Source organism: Mauremys reevesii, linkage group 7 (assembly GCF_016161935.1).
Source record: "Mauremys reevesii isolate NIE-2019 linkage group 7, ASM1616193v1, whole genome shotgun sequence".
In the NCBI taxonomy this organism is placed as follows: domain Eukaryota; kingdom Metazoa; phylum Chordata; order Testudines; family Geoemydidae; genus Mauremys; species Mauremys reevesii.
Genome location: NC_052629.1, coordinates 71,892,858 through 71,910,009, shown reverse-complemented (window position 1 = coordinate 71,910,009; position 17,152 = coordinate 71,892,858). Strand labels below are relative to the sequence as shown.

General features: G+C 43.2%; 1 protein-coding gene across 7 annotated transcripts in view; it reads left to right on the top strand.

The window, feature by feature from the left end:
- ZSWIM8 (zinc finger SWIM-type containing 8) overlaps positions 1-17,152 on the top strand; it is a 133,683-nt gene that overhangs the window by 64,619 nt on the left and 51,912 nt on the right. For 5 of the 7 annotated variants that reach the window (XM_039547615.1, XM_039547612.1, XM_039547613.1 and 2 more), the window contains 5 exons: positions 434-528; positions 11,140-11,312; positions 13,153-13,260; positions 16,517-16,598; positions 17,019-17,139. In XM_039547615.1, coding sequence (XP_039403549.1) covers positions 434-528; positions 11,140-11,312; positions 13,153-13,260; positions 16,517-16,598; positions 17,019-17,139 — 579 coding nt within the window. Of the gene's footprint in view, positions 1-433; positions 529-7,610; positions 7,721-8,043; positions 8,134-11,139; positions 11,313-12,401; positions 12,423-13,152; positions 13,261-16,516; positions 16,599-17,018; positions 17,140-17,152 lie in introns of those variants that run through there. The other 2 variants (XM_039547616.1, XM_039547619.1) reach the window with 2 other exon arrangements.

Genomic DNA, 17,152 nt, shown 5'->3' with positions numbered 1-17,152 from the left:
TCAGATTTTTGAGATGAGGGGATCAAATAACATTCCTACCCACTCACCCCAAATCCCTAGCAAAAACAAAAGATAAAGAACAGCAGCTATGGACGACTGATAACCAGGTCGGACCCTGTTTCTAAATGATGCATCTGTCTCTCTCTCATACAGAACCACAGAGCCACTTACAATGGATCTTCATTCTATGGTGCTATAGAGGCAGAACTGTTTACTGTAGTCACTTCTCTCTTATGCCTCACCTACCCAAATAACCAGTTAAACAAATTCTCCAAATTTCATGTTGCGCCCTTTGATGTCTCTTGGCTAAAAGTATCCTTATGAATTCAAAGCAGAGAACACTTGGTGCTCCCGTAGGTTGGGAATGGGATGCAGCTCTGCTTTTTTCCAGTGAAGATTGTGTTTGAAAGGGAACGATGTTTGCTTTTCTTAGGTTGTACTCCTGCCTGGCGAATGGCAGTGCAGATGAGTTCCAGCGGGGGGAGCAGCTGTTCCGGATGCGAGCTGTCAAAGACCCTCTTCAGATAGGTAAGAACGCTGCATCTGAGCTCCTATAGATATTTTATAATCTCAGATCATAGCTCAGACAAAGGAATAATGGTATGACCAGAGCCTCAAGATGAGCCTTATTTTCTCAAGGACTCGTGTAGTTTAAAGCCTACAACAGAGGACCTGTAACCAGAAGCATCGTGGGTTAAACTCCCTGGTGAGCCATGCACTTCTTTGCGTTGGAGCTCTGGACAAGTTAGTTTGCTTCTTGGAGCCCCATTGGTCCAGGTGGAAAACTGAGTGAAAAGCAGGCACTTCCCTGGAATTAGATCTGAACATCTCTTGGGGAAGTTTCATATAACGCATTTGTCTCCATGATATTCTAATTCTTATATATAAAGTTACTGATAATCTGGCTTTCTAATGGCAGGATGAAATTTATGCTGCTAGTAAAATAAGTGTACTGCAGAGATTAAATGTGCAATTCTGATGAATCCTTGTGTGCAAGTGAGGGCTGTATGTATGTAATTGTACTACAAGAGGGGAAGGAAACCTGGTTTTCATCCCCCTCTATGCTCATCTTGTACTTCTGCTTGTTACTGTAAGGCAAATCCTTATTTCTTTACTAGGAAAAAATTACCACAACCCTCCTCTTTATAGGCAAGTCAAGAAGGAATATCAAGTTAGTTGGCCACAGACTGATTTTAGACAGGAAGAAATTAGGAGAAATAAGGACATTAAAATGGCAAATGAAAGAGCTAAGACAGTCAGATGCAGATGACCAAGGGTATGTTTACACCAGGGATTGGCAACCTATGGCACACGTGCCAAACACTGCATGCAAGCCGATTTTGAGTGGCACACTGCTGCCTGCCGCGGTCCTGGCCCTCAGCCCCACCGCTCTCCCCTGTGGGTGCAGGAGGCAAAAGCTTGGTCCTGGGCAGCCAAGCTTCCCCCCTGCCCTGCTTCTTTCCCCAGCGTGTTGCTTTCCTGCCCCATCTCCTCTCCTTCCCTGCACCGATCAGGTGATGGCCCTTGCAAGGGAGAGGGGGAAGAGTGGCAGTGTGCTTGCTGCTCTGTAGAGGAGGCAGAGAAGAGGTAGGGACAGGGCTTTGGGGAAGGGAGTGGAACAGGGCATATCCCTTCCAGCCCCCTGCCATGAGCTGCTCAGGGCAGGGAGCTGGAAGCACCCCCACGAGCCGAGCACTGCAGCCCTCTGACCTGACCCCTGAACGCACCCCCCACAGCCTTCTGCCCTGCACCCCCCCACACACACCCAGCCCTCTGCCCTGACCCTTGAACCCCCTGCACCCAGCCTTCTGCCCTACACCCCAGCCCTCTGCCCTGAACCCCCCCAGCCCCTATCCCTCTGCCCTACACCCCCCCACACCCCATCCCTATGCCCTGACCCCTGAACCCCCCACAGCCTTCTGCCCTACCCCCCAGCCCTCTGCCCTGAACCCCCACAGCACCTATCCTCTGCTCTACACCCCCACACCCCATCTCTCTGCCCTGACCCTGAACCCCCATCCAGCCTTCTGTCCTGAATCCCCCCCCACATACCCCCAGCCCTCTGCCCTGACCCTTGAATTCCCTCCCACCCACCCTCGGTCTGGGGTCCCGGCTGCAAGCCCCTTGCCAGCCGGCGTCCCAGCCACAGGCCCCACTCAGCCCGCTGCTGGCCTAGGTGAACAGAACCCCAGGCTGGCAGCGAGCTGAGCAGGCTGGCGGTGTAAGATCAGCATTTTAATTTAATTTTAAATGAAGCTTCTTAAACATTTTGAAAACCTTGTTTACTTTACATACCACAATAGTTTAGTTATATAATATAGACTTACAGAAAGAGACCTTCTAAAAACATTAAAATGTATTTCACGCGAAACCTTAAATTAGAGTGAATGAATGAAGACTCGGCACACCACTTCTGAAAGGTTGCCGACCCCTGGTTTACACTGTAATCAGAGGTTTGAGTCTAGCAATGTAGACATTCATGAGCTGCCTTTGCTCTAGCTAGCTCAAATAATGATAGCCATGAAGCCTTGGCAGCATGGGCTAGCCGCTTGAGTACATTCCCCAAGTCCCAAGCAGGCTTGTAAAATGTGTACTTCCCTGGTTTCATTGCTACTGTGCCTACACATGCTACTGTGCCTACACCTCTGATTGGAGTGTAGACATTCCCTTAGTGTTGCTGTTTCTGGAAGATGGGCAAAATCAGGAGGGGGCTACACGTGCATGAAATGTAAGCTGCAGGAGGACTTACAGCGGCTCACACATCTGTAGAAGGTGTTGGTATAGAGGAGGAAGATGGGAGAAGGTGGCAACAAGGAAGGGAAATTTGTATGGAGCTGTTCAATCTCACCATTGCTGACAGATGCTTTGCCCTGGATGGATATGAAATGAACAGATTAAGAAGCAGAGGACCATCAGCCTGACAAGCTATTGAAAGGGAGCCACAAAGCAGGGGAAAAGAAAATGGTCTTTGAGATGTCTGACTCAGAGCAGAATAGCAAACAGCCCCTTGGGTGTCGAAGCAAGGAAGAGGGATTTGAGAAAACGACCAAGGCATCTGGCAGGATTCTAGGGAATGTTCATTTAGTGCAGCCCACATGGGAAGAATCTCTTACATGCATGAAGTTTTAACAAAACCAAGGACAACTTCAGGGGTCTTAGTAATGGACTGAAACAGGGTTAGTGAAGGTGGCTCCCATTGATCAGGGAGGTGACATAATTTCCACCATTTCCCCTGATTGTTTCCTCTATCCTGTAAGCATTACTCAGACTTGTCTGGGTTGAGTCTGTTAGCTAGTCTACATCCATGCCACGGTCTCTGTGAGACACTAGATAAGTCGCTCAATAGCACGGGCAGGATTGGAAGAGATTTATAGATCTGATGCCCTTAACAGCCTAAAGGCATTGTAACAGCCCCTAATGGCCCTCTGCTGCTATAGACCTCATGGGCAAGTTGGAAGGTAGATCACAATGTTTTTTGCGTATAGAAGCAGCCTGTAAAAATGCCACTGCTCAGCACTCCTAAGGGATTTCAACTAGTCCAAGACTGACTGTAATAACAATAGTTGGAGCTTTAGGGAAGGAGGCAGTGCTTCCTCATATTTGCAGAATATGGGCTATCAACCAGGTCAGTGACTAATCTGGAGCTAATCAGTGGAATCGAGCCAAATATGATTCAGTTGAAGTTTGAGAGCACTTACAAACCACTGATATCAGGACTAAAATGCTGACAGGGCCCTGAAGAAAGAGCCGTACAATAGCTATTGGACTTCGAAGAAATGCAGAATGTGTTAAAATGAAATTGGCTGAAATTCAGTTATGCCTGGGAAACTAACAGAAAAGGACAAAGTATTTAATGTGGGGAGGCTACCATCAAAACTTGTTCTAGTAATAAAAGGGCAACAGGGAGGTGTAGAGCAATGTTGGGAACCTTTAGGAAAGGGATGGATAATAAAACGAAAATATAATGCCACTATATAAATGCATAGTAGGCCCACTCTTTGAATACTGCATGCCATTCTGGTCGCCTCGCTCAAAAAAAAGTTAGAATTGGAAAAGGGCAACGAAAATGAGTAGGAGTATGGAACAGCTTCTATATGAGGAGAGATTAGAAAGACTAGCACCATTCAGCATACAAGGGAGATGATGGGGGGGTAGGAGGGGGAATATAGAAGTATATAAAATCACAAATGCTGTAGAGAAATAATAGGCAAGTGTTATTTATTCCTTCACTTCATCATAACACAAGAACTAGGGTCACTCAATGAAATAAATAGGCAGCAGGTTTAAAACAAAGGAAGTACTACTTCACACAGTGCACAGTCAACCATTGGTCTGACTAGTATGGCCATTCTTATGTTGTTAATGTAAAATTAACAAAGGACAGTAAAAATCATACACCAGCTGGGCCAGTGGAGGAGGATGGAGAGGCTTTAAAAAAGGGGGAGAGGAGGATGGCAAACTGCATAAGATAAAGTAAAGGGACTTTTCATCTCTATATGCAACTGGACCTCTTTCAACCAGTTATGCACCCACCTTAAAGCCTCACTAAAATAAAGATATATCAAGTGTATTGCTTACCTCCGATCCAATAGGCCAGTAACCTTGTCAAAGAAGGAAATTAGATTGGTTTGGCATGATTTGTTCTTGACAAACCCATGCCGATCATTCCTTATAACCCTATTGTCCTCTAGGTGCTTATGGATTGTTTATTAATTTGTTCCAGTATCTTGCTATGTATCAAAATTAGGCTGACCAGTCTATAATTCCCTGGGTCCGCTTTGTTCCTTTCTTTAAAGATAGGTTTTCCATTTGCCCTTCTCCAGTCCTCTGAGACTTCATCTATCCTCTTTGAGTTCTCAAAGAAATTACTAGCAGTTCTGAGATGGCTTCAGCTAGTTCCCTAAGTACCCTAGGATGAATTTTATCAGGCCCTGTTGACTTGAACACATCTAACATAGCTAAATATTTTTTAACTTGTTTTTTCCCTATTTTGTCTTGCGTTCCTGCTAGCGATTAATATTTATTGTGCTGAGTATCTGGTCACCATTAACCTTTTTAATGAAGACTGCAGCAAAATAGGCATTAAACACCTCAGCCATCTTGATGTCATCAAGTATTAGCTCTCCTTCCTGACCAAGTAGAGGACCTATGTTTTCCTTCCTCTTTCTCTTGCTCCTAATGCATTTAAAGAACTACTTCTTTCTCCCTTTTATGTCTCTTGCTAGATGTAACTCCTTTTTTGCCTTAGTCTTTCTGATTTTGTCTCTATATGCTTGTGCTATTCTTTTGTATCCTCCTTGGCAATCCATCCGTGTTTCTACTTTTTGCATGATTCCTTTTTGATTTTCAGATCATTTAGAGAGCTCACCACACAGCTAACCACTGTGACAGTCAGGCCAGAGGGCTGCAAGAAGATGCTCATATTAGGTTGCGGGAGGTAGAGAGCAGCCTATGGGGAGCATCCACCTGAACCCGGGGCTCAAATAATTATGGTGGGCAACAGAAAAATAACAAGGATGGGTGTGAGGGTCAAAGGGTCAAAACTAGTGACCCCCGAAGAGGACACCGAGCAGAGAATCCCGGACAGCGCCCATGGCTCCTCAAAGGTGTCAAGGAAACCAGCGGATGCTGCCCAGAGAAACTCTGCCCGGAGACATGAACGCAGGGAGGACTGGAAATAGGCCCCACAGTTGTAGAGAACCCCCTCAGCCAACATTCTCTCCTGGTTTTATAGATAGCCACTTTGGCCATCGCGAAGAGGAGGTTGATGAGCAGGTCTTGCAACTTTGTGGGGCCACAGATAGAGTGTGCATATATAAAGAGGTGGGAGGAGGAGAAGTGTAGCCAAAACATAAAAGGAGGTCCAGGAGAAGCAGGAATAGGGGCTGTAACCTGGCGCGCTCAAGACAGGCATGCTCCAGGGTCTCCCTCATGCTGCAAAAGGGACAGGAGTCAGGGATGGAAGTGAACTGCACCAAGTGCATGTCCATTCTCACAACTCCGTGAAGGAGCCGCCAGCTGATATCCCCAGCGGGCCATGGGACTAGGTTAGAATACAGGCTGGCCCAATGGGGTTCCTCACCCTCACTATGTGGCAACAGGCAGGTCGTGCAGCCGGCTCAAGGCATACAGGTGGGACGGCCTGGGGGCTTACGGGACAGGGGCCTGAGGAAAAGGTCTAGAGGGCCCAGAAGGCGGAGTGGGATGGGCGGGGAGCACCCTCCTGTAAGACCCGCGTGTTAGCCTTAGAAAGTTAAAGGCCCCTTTTCCTACAAGCTGAGAAGGGGTTACCTCAGGTCAGTTAGGGACACCTGAATCCAATTAAGAGCTGCCTGAGACCTTTTAAAACGCCTCCTCTGGTGAGAGCAAGTGGGGGAGAGAGAGAGAGAGAGATACAGACTAGTGGCAGCAGGGAAATAGGCTTCTCCAGGGTGAGAGGCTGTGCTCCTTCCCATAGGGGAAACCAACCCAAGTGTCTGCTAGGACAGACACCCCTGGGCAAGCAACAGGACAACACCCTGCCCCACTGAGAAGGCAAGGAAAGATATCCCCCTTTGGTTTTGTGTTTGTGAGACTCTTTCCTTTTTGTTTCGTGGCGGATCACCCCGTAGGCTGACCCCGAGGCCTACCCTGAAAATACGGCCAAAGGAGCACAGAAGAGGGAAGACAAACACTGCCCAGAGTGGGGCAGATTTACCCCAGGCCCGCCACGGCCAGAGGGGGAAAGTGCTAAGTCTGGTCGGACAAAGGCGTTACCTTCCCACATAACATATTTATAGTGGCACTTCGCATTGTTGCCGTGTTACAAGGTGAAAAAAAAACATACTTGAAAGCAGCCTGTTCATCTCATTTTGCTTGTAAAGAGATACATTCATAGTGCAGTAATGACAGCAGCACTGACTGCTAGGTGGCATGAATGCTTCCTTTCTAATCTCGTTTTCACTTGCTTGTAACTTTCCAAACTTCTACCTTTCTGACTTGAGTCTATGGGACAAATAGAACCTCAGCAACACCAGTCAGCAAAATGGCAACTTTATTATGAAGGAATAGACGCTATATACATAAGACATCAGTTTAATAACTCTAGTGGTCTGGGTTAAGATGCCTTAGATAGGGCTAAGAAACATTAGTGTGGAGTGTTCTGCCAGTGAGGATCACGCCGCCTTAGCTGTCAAATTTGACAGCTAACTCGAGGGTTTGGTGTTTAGATATTCGGAATGATCTTCTTTGGTGTCAAACTCAAAAAATGCCACATGATCTTCATACTTGTTGACTGAACACTTACACACTTTCCCTCATAACTAGCTTTCTGGAGCCATTGCATTTTTGCGGGGATGGCAGATAACCTCCAGTTTCTTGTACCTGATTTTGGAAGTTATGAATGTATGAGAGTATATAGCTCCTTGTAATGTGCTCTTCTGGGGATGTGTAGAAAAATGGCATATTGACAAATATAGGGGTAAAGTGGAGAGCGAGAGGGAGAGAGACAGTTCTTTGTGTTTCTACAGCCTTCTAAAAGGTGACCAGCTCAACCAGGTGTGCAGTGGGCATGCTTTCCAGCAGAAAGGGGAGAAATCGCAATTGTGATGCAGTGTGATCTTCTAAGCAAACGGATGGGTACAATAAGATTGATCTCTGAAATGGCTATTGAATGTTGAAGATACTACAGGACTTTCCTCCTCCTTTGCTATTAGAACCATTCTCCCCTCCCCAAACTTCTGTAAGTGATCTTTCTTCATATACACACAAAATGTCACTACAAGCTCTTGACATGAAGGTGTCACCATGTCCGTCCTTGTTCTCTGGAATTCTTCTCATGGCTCTCCTGGCATGCATAAGCTGAGTATTGCTGCAGCTCAGACTTGTTACATGCTTAATTTTTGTTGTCTCTGCTGATATATTTCCTAGAGTAGTGAAGAGACTATTTGAGCTGTAGCATCCAAATGTAGAGCATAAATTAGACCTGTAGCTGGTGATGAGCAGTAATTTTGTGGTGAATGCTTCCTTTCATTTTGATTTTTTCACATTTTTCTGCCGCTTTAGTGATTGGGTGGCATTCAAATGCACTAATCACCCAGATCAGGAGGAGGATTTGAATCCCAGTGCACAGCAGCAATAAAAAAGATAAACAAGGTACTAGCAAGTTTGTATTAGCATAGAGATTAAGTACCAAGCAAGAGGTACTACACTGTATGTGAATTGTTAGAGAATATTGTGTACAGTCATTATAACAGTCTTGTAAATCATTATAAAATATCAATAGCCTGGTTGTGCAGTCTGCTTGCCCACCCTGACACTAATGCTTCTGGGAGAACAATTTTATATACCTGTCCAAAAATACAATTTTTTGTCATCCCAGGGCAGTGAATGTGTCGGAGTCTTCAAGGCTGAATATTATTATTTTGGAGGTGGTGCAGCAGAAAAGAGCACAGATACCAAGTCTGAGGAAATTAATTGAGGCCACATTAAAGGAGTTGAGACTGATATTCATTGCTAAAAAAGGATATGCCCACGTGACAGAGGTCTTCAAGAGATGTTTGAAAAGGATTGACATGCTTTGTTAGCCTTTTCCTGCTCCTGGCATTTAAAATGTCTCAGTGAATAACCAGTATTTGTAGAGGAAGTTGCCTTATGAAGAGAATGGGTATGCACTGTGTGTAGTAGCTATTCTTGAAGCCAAGGGTCAGTGAGATTTTTCCAGCCTTCCTGAATGTAAATATTAGGGCTGTTTGATTAAACGCAGTTAACTCACGCAATTAACTCAAAAAAATTATTTGCGATTAATCGCAGTTTCAATCGCACTGTTAAACAATAGAATACCAATTAAATTTATTAAATATTTTTGATGTTTTTCTACATTTTCAAATATATTGATTTCAGTTACAACACAGAATACAAAGTGTGCAGTTCTCACTTTATATTATTTTTTATTACAAATATTTGCACTGTAAAAATGATAAAAGAAATAGTATTTTTCAGTTCACCTCATACAAGTACTGTAGTGCAATCTTTGTTGTGAAAGTGCAATTTACAAATCTGGATTTTTTTTGTTACATAACTGCACTCAAAAACAAAACATTGTAAAACTTTAGAGCCTACAAGTCCACTCAGTCCTACTTCTTGTTCAGCCAATTGCTAAGTTTGTTTACATTTACGGGAGATACTGCTGCCTACTTTTTATTTACAATGTCACCATAAAGTGAGAACAGGGATTTTTGTAGCTAGTATTGCAAGGTATTTATGTGCCAGATATGCTAAACATTCGTACATTCCTTCATGCGTCAACCACCATTCCAGAGGACATGCTTCCATGCTGATGACGTTTGTTTAAAAAAAAAATGCATTAATTAAATTTGTGACTGAACTACTTGGAGGGGAGAATTGTATGTCTCCGTCTCTGTTTTACCCACATTCTGCCATATATTTCATGTTATGGCAGTCTCGGATAATGACTCGGCACTTCCTTTTAAGAACACTTTCACTGCAGATTTCACAAAGAAGGTACCAAAGCAAGATTTCTAAAGATAGCTAGAGCACTCAACCCAAGGTTTAAGAATCTGAAGTACCTTCCAAAATCTGAGAGGGATGAGTGTGGCGCATGCTATCAGAAGTCTTAAAAGAGCAACACTCCAATGCGGAAACTACAGAACCCAAACCACCAAAAAAGAAAATCAACTTTCTGCTGGTGGCATCAGACTCAAATGATGAAAATGACCATGCATCAGTCCACACTGCTTTGGATTGTAATCGAGCAGAGCCCATCATCAGTATGGAAGCATGTCCTCTGGAACGGTGGTTGAAGCATGAAGGGACATATGAATCTTTAGCGCATCTGACATGTAAATATCTTGCAACAGTGCTATGTGAACACCTGTTCTCACTTTCAGGTGACATTCTGAACAAGAAGCAGGTAGCATTATCTCCTGCAAATGTAAACAAACTTGTTTGTCTGAGCGATTGGCTGAACAAGAAATAGGATCAAGTGGACTTGTAGGCTCTAAAGTTTTACATTGTTTTATTTGTGAATGCAGTTTTTTTATATAATTCTACATTTGTAAGTTCAACTTTCATGATAGAGATTACACTACAGTACTTAGGTGAATTGAAAAATACTATTTCTTTTGTTTTTTACAGTGCAAATATTTGTAATAAAAATAAATATAAAGTGAGCACTGTACACTTTGTATTCTGTGTTATAATTGAAATCAATATATTTGAAAATGTAGAAAACATCCAAAAATATTTAAATAAATTATATTCTATTGTTTAACAATGTGATTAATCGCACGATTAATTGCGATTAATTTTTTTAATTGTTTGACATCCCTAGTAAATATGTAATTGAATTCCTTCTATGTTTTCTCATGGAATAATTGGATTGATTTATTTTTAAAAGGGTCACTGGAATTTCTCTTTACCATTTATTTTAGTTTCATACAAGAAGATGCTTTAGTGCCAGAGAATACAAGTTATAAAAATAGGATATCTACAAAATCACAAGGAGGCATGGACTTACTTTTACTCCTTCTGGAGCAATAATTCCTGGCTTGTTGGTGGTTTCTGTAGGGGAATAAGTGCTAGCAGGTACTCATGCATAACACAGAGCTGCCCCATTTTATTCATTTCAGCATTCTGAACTTTGATCTGGTTAGAGGGGTTTTTCTTAGAATCATTGGTTTGGCAGTAACGTCTGAGGGTTCATCTAGCTGATTCATCTTCAGTATAGCAGGGCTGAATTAAGTCATCCTATACCATGCCTAATGCAGGTGCCTAGTCCAGCCTTGAACATCTCTGCTAATAAAAGTTCCACAATTTTTTGTACAAGCTTGCCTGGCTTTCCTTGACTATAGATTAACATTTTAGATTAAAACTGTTATTTCTGAATCTCTTGCAAGGTGTAGATGACTTGTTTCTAAAATGTGATATATATCTGACATCAGCCAAATGGGAAGAGCCCAGTGCTGGAGGCTTAACAAGTTGCTGTCTCAGTGTGATTGCTGTTCTGATAATCAGAAGAACTTTACTGTTTAACATTAAAGTACAATGTTAAAATGCACATGCACAAGTGTTCCTTTGCATTCTGCACAGTGTCACACACTGATGCGCAGGGGATAGTAACTTTGGCCTATTCTCCAACAGGTTTCCACCTGAGTGCCACTGTGGTACCTCCGCAGATGGTGCCACCAAAAGGTGCATACAACGTGGCAGTGATGTTTGATCGATGCAGGATCACCTCATGCAGCTGTACCTGTGGAGCTGGGGCCAAGTGGTGTGCCCATGTCGTGGCCCTCTGTCTCTTCCGGATACACAATGTAGGCCTTTAAATACAATTCTGTCATTCTCTAGGTATCTTCCTGTAATGACTAGGGGCTTTGGATGGAAGCTCCATAACGTGACCCCTGCTTGGTTCTCTCCAGTGAAGTTATTCTTGACTGTTCCTTATCTAATGACATGACAGTTGTGAGTCATGCAGCTTTTGGGACTGGAGTCTTTGTATGGTAATGCAGGCCCTATGCATTCACAGTTTGACTCTAAAGTTGATACTGTGCATCCCACTGTGATTAGATAAGATATCCCACTCTGCCCTATTTAATGTTTCCCTAATGTTTCTTCCTTCAATCTGCAAAGGGTTAACAGTGGAGTAAATCTTGTGCTGGAAGTCTTTGCAAGCCTGGGATTTCTTGGGATTTGAAAGCTGTTGTGCTGTTAAATCATCCTGAGTTGTATTTCAGTCAATCTTGGTCTTCGTATGCACTCACTCATTTAACATGCTGTGCTGCGGGTAGGGTGTCTGCCACCTGCCAGTCTGACACCCAAACTGCGAGTCTTGATTTTTTTATTAGTGCCAGCCATGTGCATGGCAATGTACAAACATAGTGAAGAGCCACTCCTTGCCCCAAGGTGCTCCAGTTGAAAATGGGCAGAATATAATGTTAAGACACAAAATATACCTGTGGAGGGTCTAGTCTTTTGTTGCAGATTTATCTGCTTAGTGGATTGTTTTTGAGAAGCTTTGCAGAAATACATTTTAAGGAGGGATTTGAGTGTGGACTGTGGAAAGGATAAGAAGATTCTGCATTGCCATGGAGCAATTATGGTCCATAGTGGTTTTTAATCAATCCCAGGCCCTCTAAATACATAAATAGATGCTAATTACCTGTTGAAATTCACTAATAGTTTATCACTGGTATTTCACAATGGATAATCATCATGAGCTTAAACTGATACTTGCTGCCTTTAGTCTCCAGGTAGCAGCTGAGTGTATCAAACCCAATTTCTGCTCTGAAATGGTTTCTCTGTTGAAAAGTTGGTGTGAGAGGCTGAGACTAGGCAGCAGCTTTCCTGATTCACAGCATTAGGCAGGAGGAGGTTTGGAGCCCCCTGTGTGACAAAAGCAAACCAGCATCTCTCTCACCAGAAAGGTTTTGCTCATTATTGAGAGCATTGTGTTGTTTGCATACACTGAGTGCAAAAAGGAAGCTGCATGTAAAGGGTATTGCTATATGCAGACATACTCAGATTCAGAACTAAACTAATTATCAATGCTATCTTACTCATTGAAATGCTCTTGCTTTATTCCAGTTTACATTTAGGTGGCTTCTGCTAGGAGATCTTGTTCTGCACAGTGAAAGAATTTGTGGAATTGGCTTTTGCTGTCTCTAATATATTTTTTTAAAAGCCTGTAATGAAGAGAAACTGAATTTAGAATTAGAATGAATAAGCATCTAAAAGTGTAAGTGGAATGAGTGGTGATCCACAGAGCTGTTTCCTTTGCCAAAAGCTAAAAAATAATGGCCTGTTTTAGAGGTTTGTTTGTGAATTCTCTGCCAGTGTTTGTGCAACTGCTAACTACAACAGAGCTTATGCACAGCTGTTCCCAGAATTTCCATGACAAGGATCCTTTTCCTAAAAACAGATTCTATAAAACCAAGCCATAGATGGTTTGAGTTTAGGCTACAGCATTGTCTTACGTGATTACAAGAAAATCCATATCCACATAGAGCCAGGAACCTGTGCTAGGACCCTACTAGAAACACCTGTGCTTAAACATGGCTGTTACTAGCACTGATTCAATCATCTGGTGGACAGGGCTTAGTTCTGTCTGACCTTGTTGATAGCAGTACGCTTACATCTCCTCTCCTCTCTCTCCAGGCATCTGCAGTATGCTTGCGAGCACCTGTTTCAGAGTCCTTGTCTCGGCTGCAGAGAGATCAGCTACAGAAATTTGCTCAGTACCTGATCAGTGAACTCCCACAACAGGTAAGTGGAGACAATCCTATACCAATGGAACCCTGTTAAACTGAGATCCTCCTGGATTGCTTTGATCTCTGCCTGTAATGTTTTACTTCCCAAATAGCCAATTACTGTATCTGATCACTTTCTAATAACTGGGGAGGCTTTCTTTTGTTGTTTACCACAGGGTTTAATAGTTATTTGTTGTCCGGTAAAGGATTAGAATTGTGTCCTAAAAGGGGAGAGGAGAGTGATGCTTAGTCATCTCAAGAAATTGGATATCACATAGGCATAAACAGGTGCGTAGTTCTTGGTCATGAAGATCATACATCTGCCAAAACAAAATAAATTAACAAGGGGGAAGGGCATAGTGTTCAAAGTACAATTCAGTGTTTGTTGCCTCTTTATTGTGTATCAATTTAGTGCTGAGGAAAGCTGCCTGATTTGACAGCCCTGAGAACTGTCTACAGAACATATACAGCATAGCCAGTGGAAGTGAAGGATTCCCCACCCTGCCTCACCAGCGTTTCAGCCCTAATCTAAAGAGGCCACCTCACCTGTAAGGGTGAAAGGATAGTTCAGTTTCTGATTCTGAGCTGTTCAATCTTGCCATCTCTGCTGAGGCTTGCAAAGCAGAGGGACAGCTATGATGGGCTTTGTGATGCTTTCCATGAGTACTTTCACACTGAACAGTCATTGGATCGTAATAACTTTTGGTCTCTACCAGTCTGGGCTGCATTCAAACCAGCGAGGATGAGATGTAAGGTTTTTACGTATTTCTTAACCAGTGGGTCAGGAGCTGATAAGGGTTGAAAATTTTAGTACAGCTGGCAAAGAAAATCTCACTCCTGCACAAAGCCTTACCCTTCAAGGCCAAGTGTTGTTTGTCTGCCTCTTGAAACGCACACAAATTACTAGGCTTATTGTTGTTGGTGATATATTTTTTTATTCTTGCCTTTACAGTAAATGTAAGGTCTTGAAAAGTTTGAACTGAGAGTAAGGGTTGCTAAAAGAGAAAAGTTGAGCAACATTGGTCTAAGCCTCTCAATCCCCCTGTTTCCTCTATTTTTGAAAGTATGTGCATTCAGTGCACAGTGAGTGCACAGCTTTTTTCCACTACGGGTTAGGACACTAAAAATGTGCACAAAGCACCTTTAATAACTCATGGAACTTTAATAAGAACAATGTAAGTAAGACTCCAACCACCAAAAGTATTAAACTGCTTAGGAGCAAAAACTAGAGCAATCACATCAATGTAAAGACAATAACATACAGGTACTGTCCCTTTGCTGTAGATAGACCGTGAACCAGAAGCAGTAACATTTCTTCCTGCTGGAGTATGTAAGAGAACCAGCCTTTCTCGCCCCCCTTCTGATTTTGTGGATTTAAGTATTTGGGCAGTGATTAGAAAAAGGCATCTGGAAACACGAGTAGTGCTGCTGTCAGTTGTTCCTTAGCAATGAATGAGCTGTCTGGTTGGTATAATGGAAGGTGTATTGTCTCCTCCAATAGTGCATGCCTGCTGTGACCCCAGGAACAGCTGGATGATTAAATTATTGCCATTTTACCAGATGATCTGATGGGATGTTGTCCAACAGGAAAGTTTTAGGCTTTATTGGAAAATCTGTCTTAATCTGTTTAATATAATCTTGGATCATTTTCACTTCACAAAGGGCCTTCGATAAGGGAGGGAATGCCCCAAATTCATCCCATAGCCCCCAGAGTGTTGGGGATTAAGGTGTCTTGATGTGGCTGCTTGTGAAGACTTTGTGTATACGATGTAAAACATCGGTTCCGTGAACCACTGGTGGTCCACGGAGAGCTGGAGTGTCACATGAGGTGGCTTTTTCTCCTTATTTCCAGCTGATGAAATATTGCCACGGGGAAGCTATTTACTCACAAATGTGGAAGAAAAGTGGTCCTCTGGAGCATGAATGTAACAGGTGGAGTTCTTGAGATAATCTCTCTGAAGATGATGTCTATGCTGTGAAAAGAGAGAGCCCTGATGTCGAGCATTCGGAATTTGTTACCCAGTTCTCCTTCTGAGGGCTACCTGCACTGGGGAACACAGTCTCCCTATTTCAGTTAAGCACATAATTTTGTTTTGCTGAGGTATTGCTCCCTCAGGCACTTGTTGCGTGTAGTGAATATTCCCTTCCTGCTGCTGTTCCTCAGTGCTGCAGCCTTCAATATGTGAGGTTGTGTTAGCAAGTGATCTCTTACCTCTTGGATTTCTCACCTCTCTACATCTTGCAAAATATAGTAATGGGAAAGCTGCAAGAGCCGCCTAATGCCTAGCCTGTTTCTCCAGGTGCCTCATAGACATGAAATGTCCCCACTGAACAGTTGTGGATATTGTTTTCCCTCAGTCTTTTTATAAGTGAAGATTGGCCCATATCATTCACAAATTTCTGACTATGTAGGAGGGTGTGCAGTGAGAATTTTATGCTTTAGTCTCAGGTACACAATCACCTTTACTCCAGCATTTTGCTGTGCAAAGTGGGAGTGGGTTGAGAGAGGAGGCCTGTCTTTGACCCTCTGTTGTATCACTCTTAAGTCTGAGCTATCTTCATAATCCATTGTGCTTATTGTGAGCATGAATCCTGGTAACAAATGGATCCAAGACTGCAGCCCTGTACTAGTTTGAAAATCAGGAAAGCCAGCCTTCCTCCCTGCATTGCAGCTCCTAGGAAGGCCGGACTAAACCTAGGATTTAAATCTCCAAATCACCTGGAGACAGTGCTATTCAGCATCTTAGGGAACGAGTTGGGGATAAGAAATGGAACCATATATAGTGGGTACAAGAAAATGGTGGTAGTGACCTCTCAACTGCAGCCACTCAAAAGAGAAGCTTGGAATTTTACTGCTGTCTCCCACTCTCCCTAAGAAGGTTTGATCGGCCACTCCTTTTTGTGTTACTTTGGTTTACCTGTTAGGACGCAAACTTTGCATAAAGGTTTACATTAAAAAGAAAAAAGGTGAAAAAGTGGAATGGCTAGGGTTATACTATGGTATCAGCAATAGCACATGGCGTTCCCTCCACTCTCCTTTTTTTTAAAAGGAATATTACACGTGTCCGGCATGCAAGAACCTCTGGGTTGAAAACAAGGAAAGGAACCTTAAAGAGTAACCTGGATTGAAGTGTTTTTAAACTGCTCTGACAAGCCAACAGTTCCTCAGTAACAATAATGAAAATCAGAGTAGCTTCTTGGTTTGTTATGACAAGACAAGATATGCAGATTTACTGTCAAGTCACATTCAACATGTTTCTCTTGTGTTTTAGATTCTTCCTACTGCTCAGCGCCTACTGGATGAGCTGTTATCGTCTCAATCCACTGCCATCAACACAGTGTGTGGAGCCCCAGGTAATTTGGATTTGATTCTGTTATCTGCCTCAAGGATGGGAGCAGATATTTCTCCCTTGGGTGATGTTACTGAATTACTGCTCCTGAGTTTGCTGTGGGAAGACAAGGAAAGGGGATAAGTATATGTGTAAACAGAGTTGCTGGAGGGAACTGCTGGTGCTGCAGACTGATGAGAAGGCATGGTGTGGAATCTTAAGATACTGCACAGCTTGGCTGTTTTTAATGGAAGATATTTTCCATTAACCCATTGTGCAATGACTGCAATATATTTCCAGGCCCCATGAACAGTTCTGAGACTGTTGCTTTCTGGATGGGATGAAGTTAAAGTGCATTGCTTATGTGCGGCCTGCAATGTCTTGGGTTATGGGGTGTAGACTGCATCTCTCCGACACCTGCAAACTGTGTATGTTCTTTCTCAAGATCCCACTGCTGGTCCCTCAGCCTCAGACCAAAGCACCTGGTACCTGGATGAATCTACTTTAAGTGACAACATAAAGAAAACCCTTCACAAATTCTGTGGGCCCTCTCCTGTTGTCTTCAGGTAAACTGCGTCA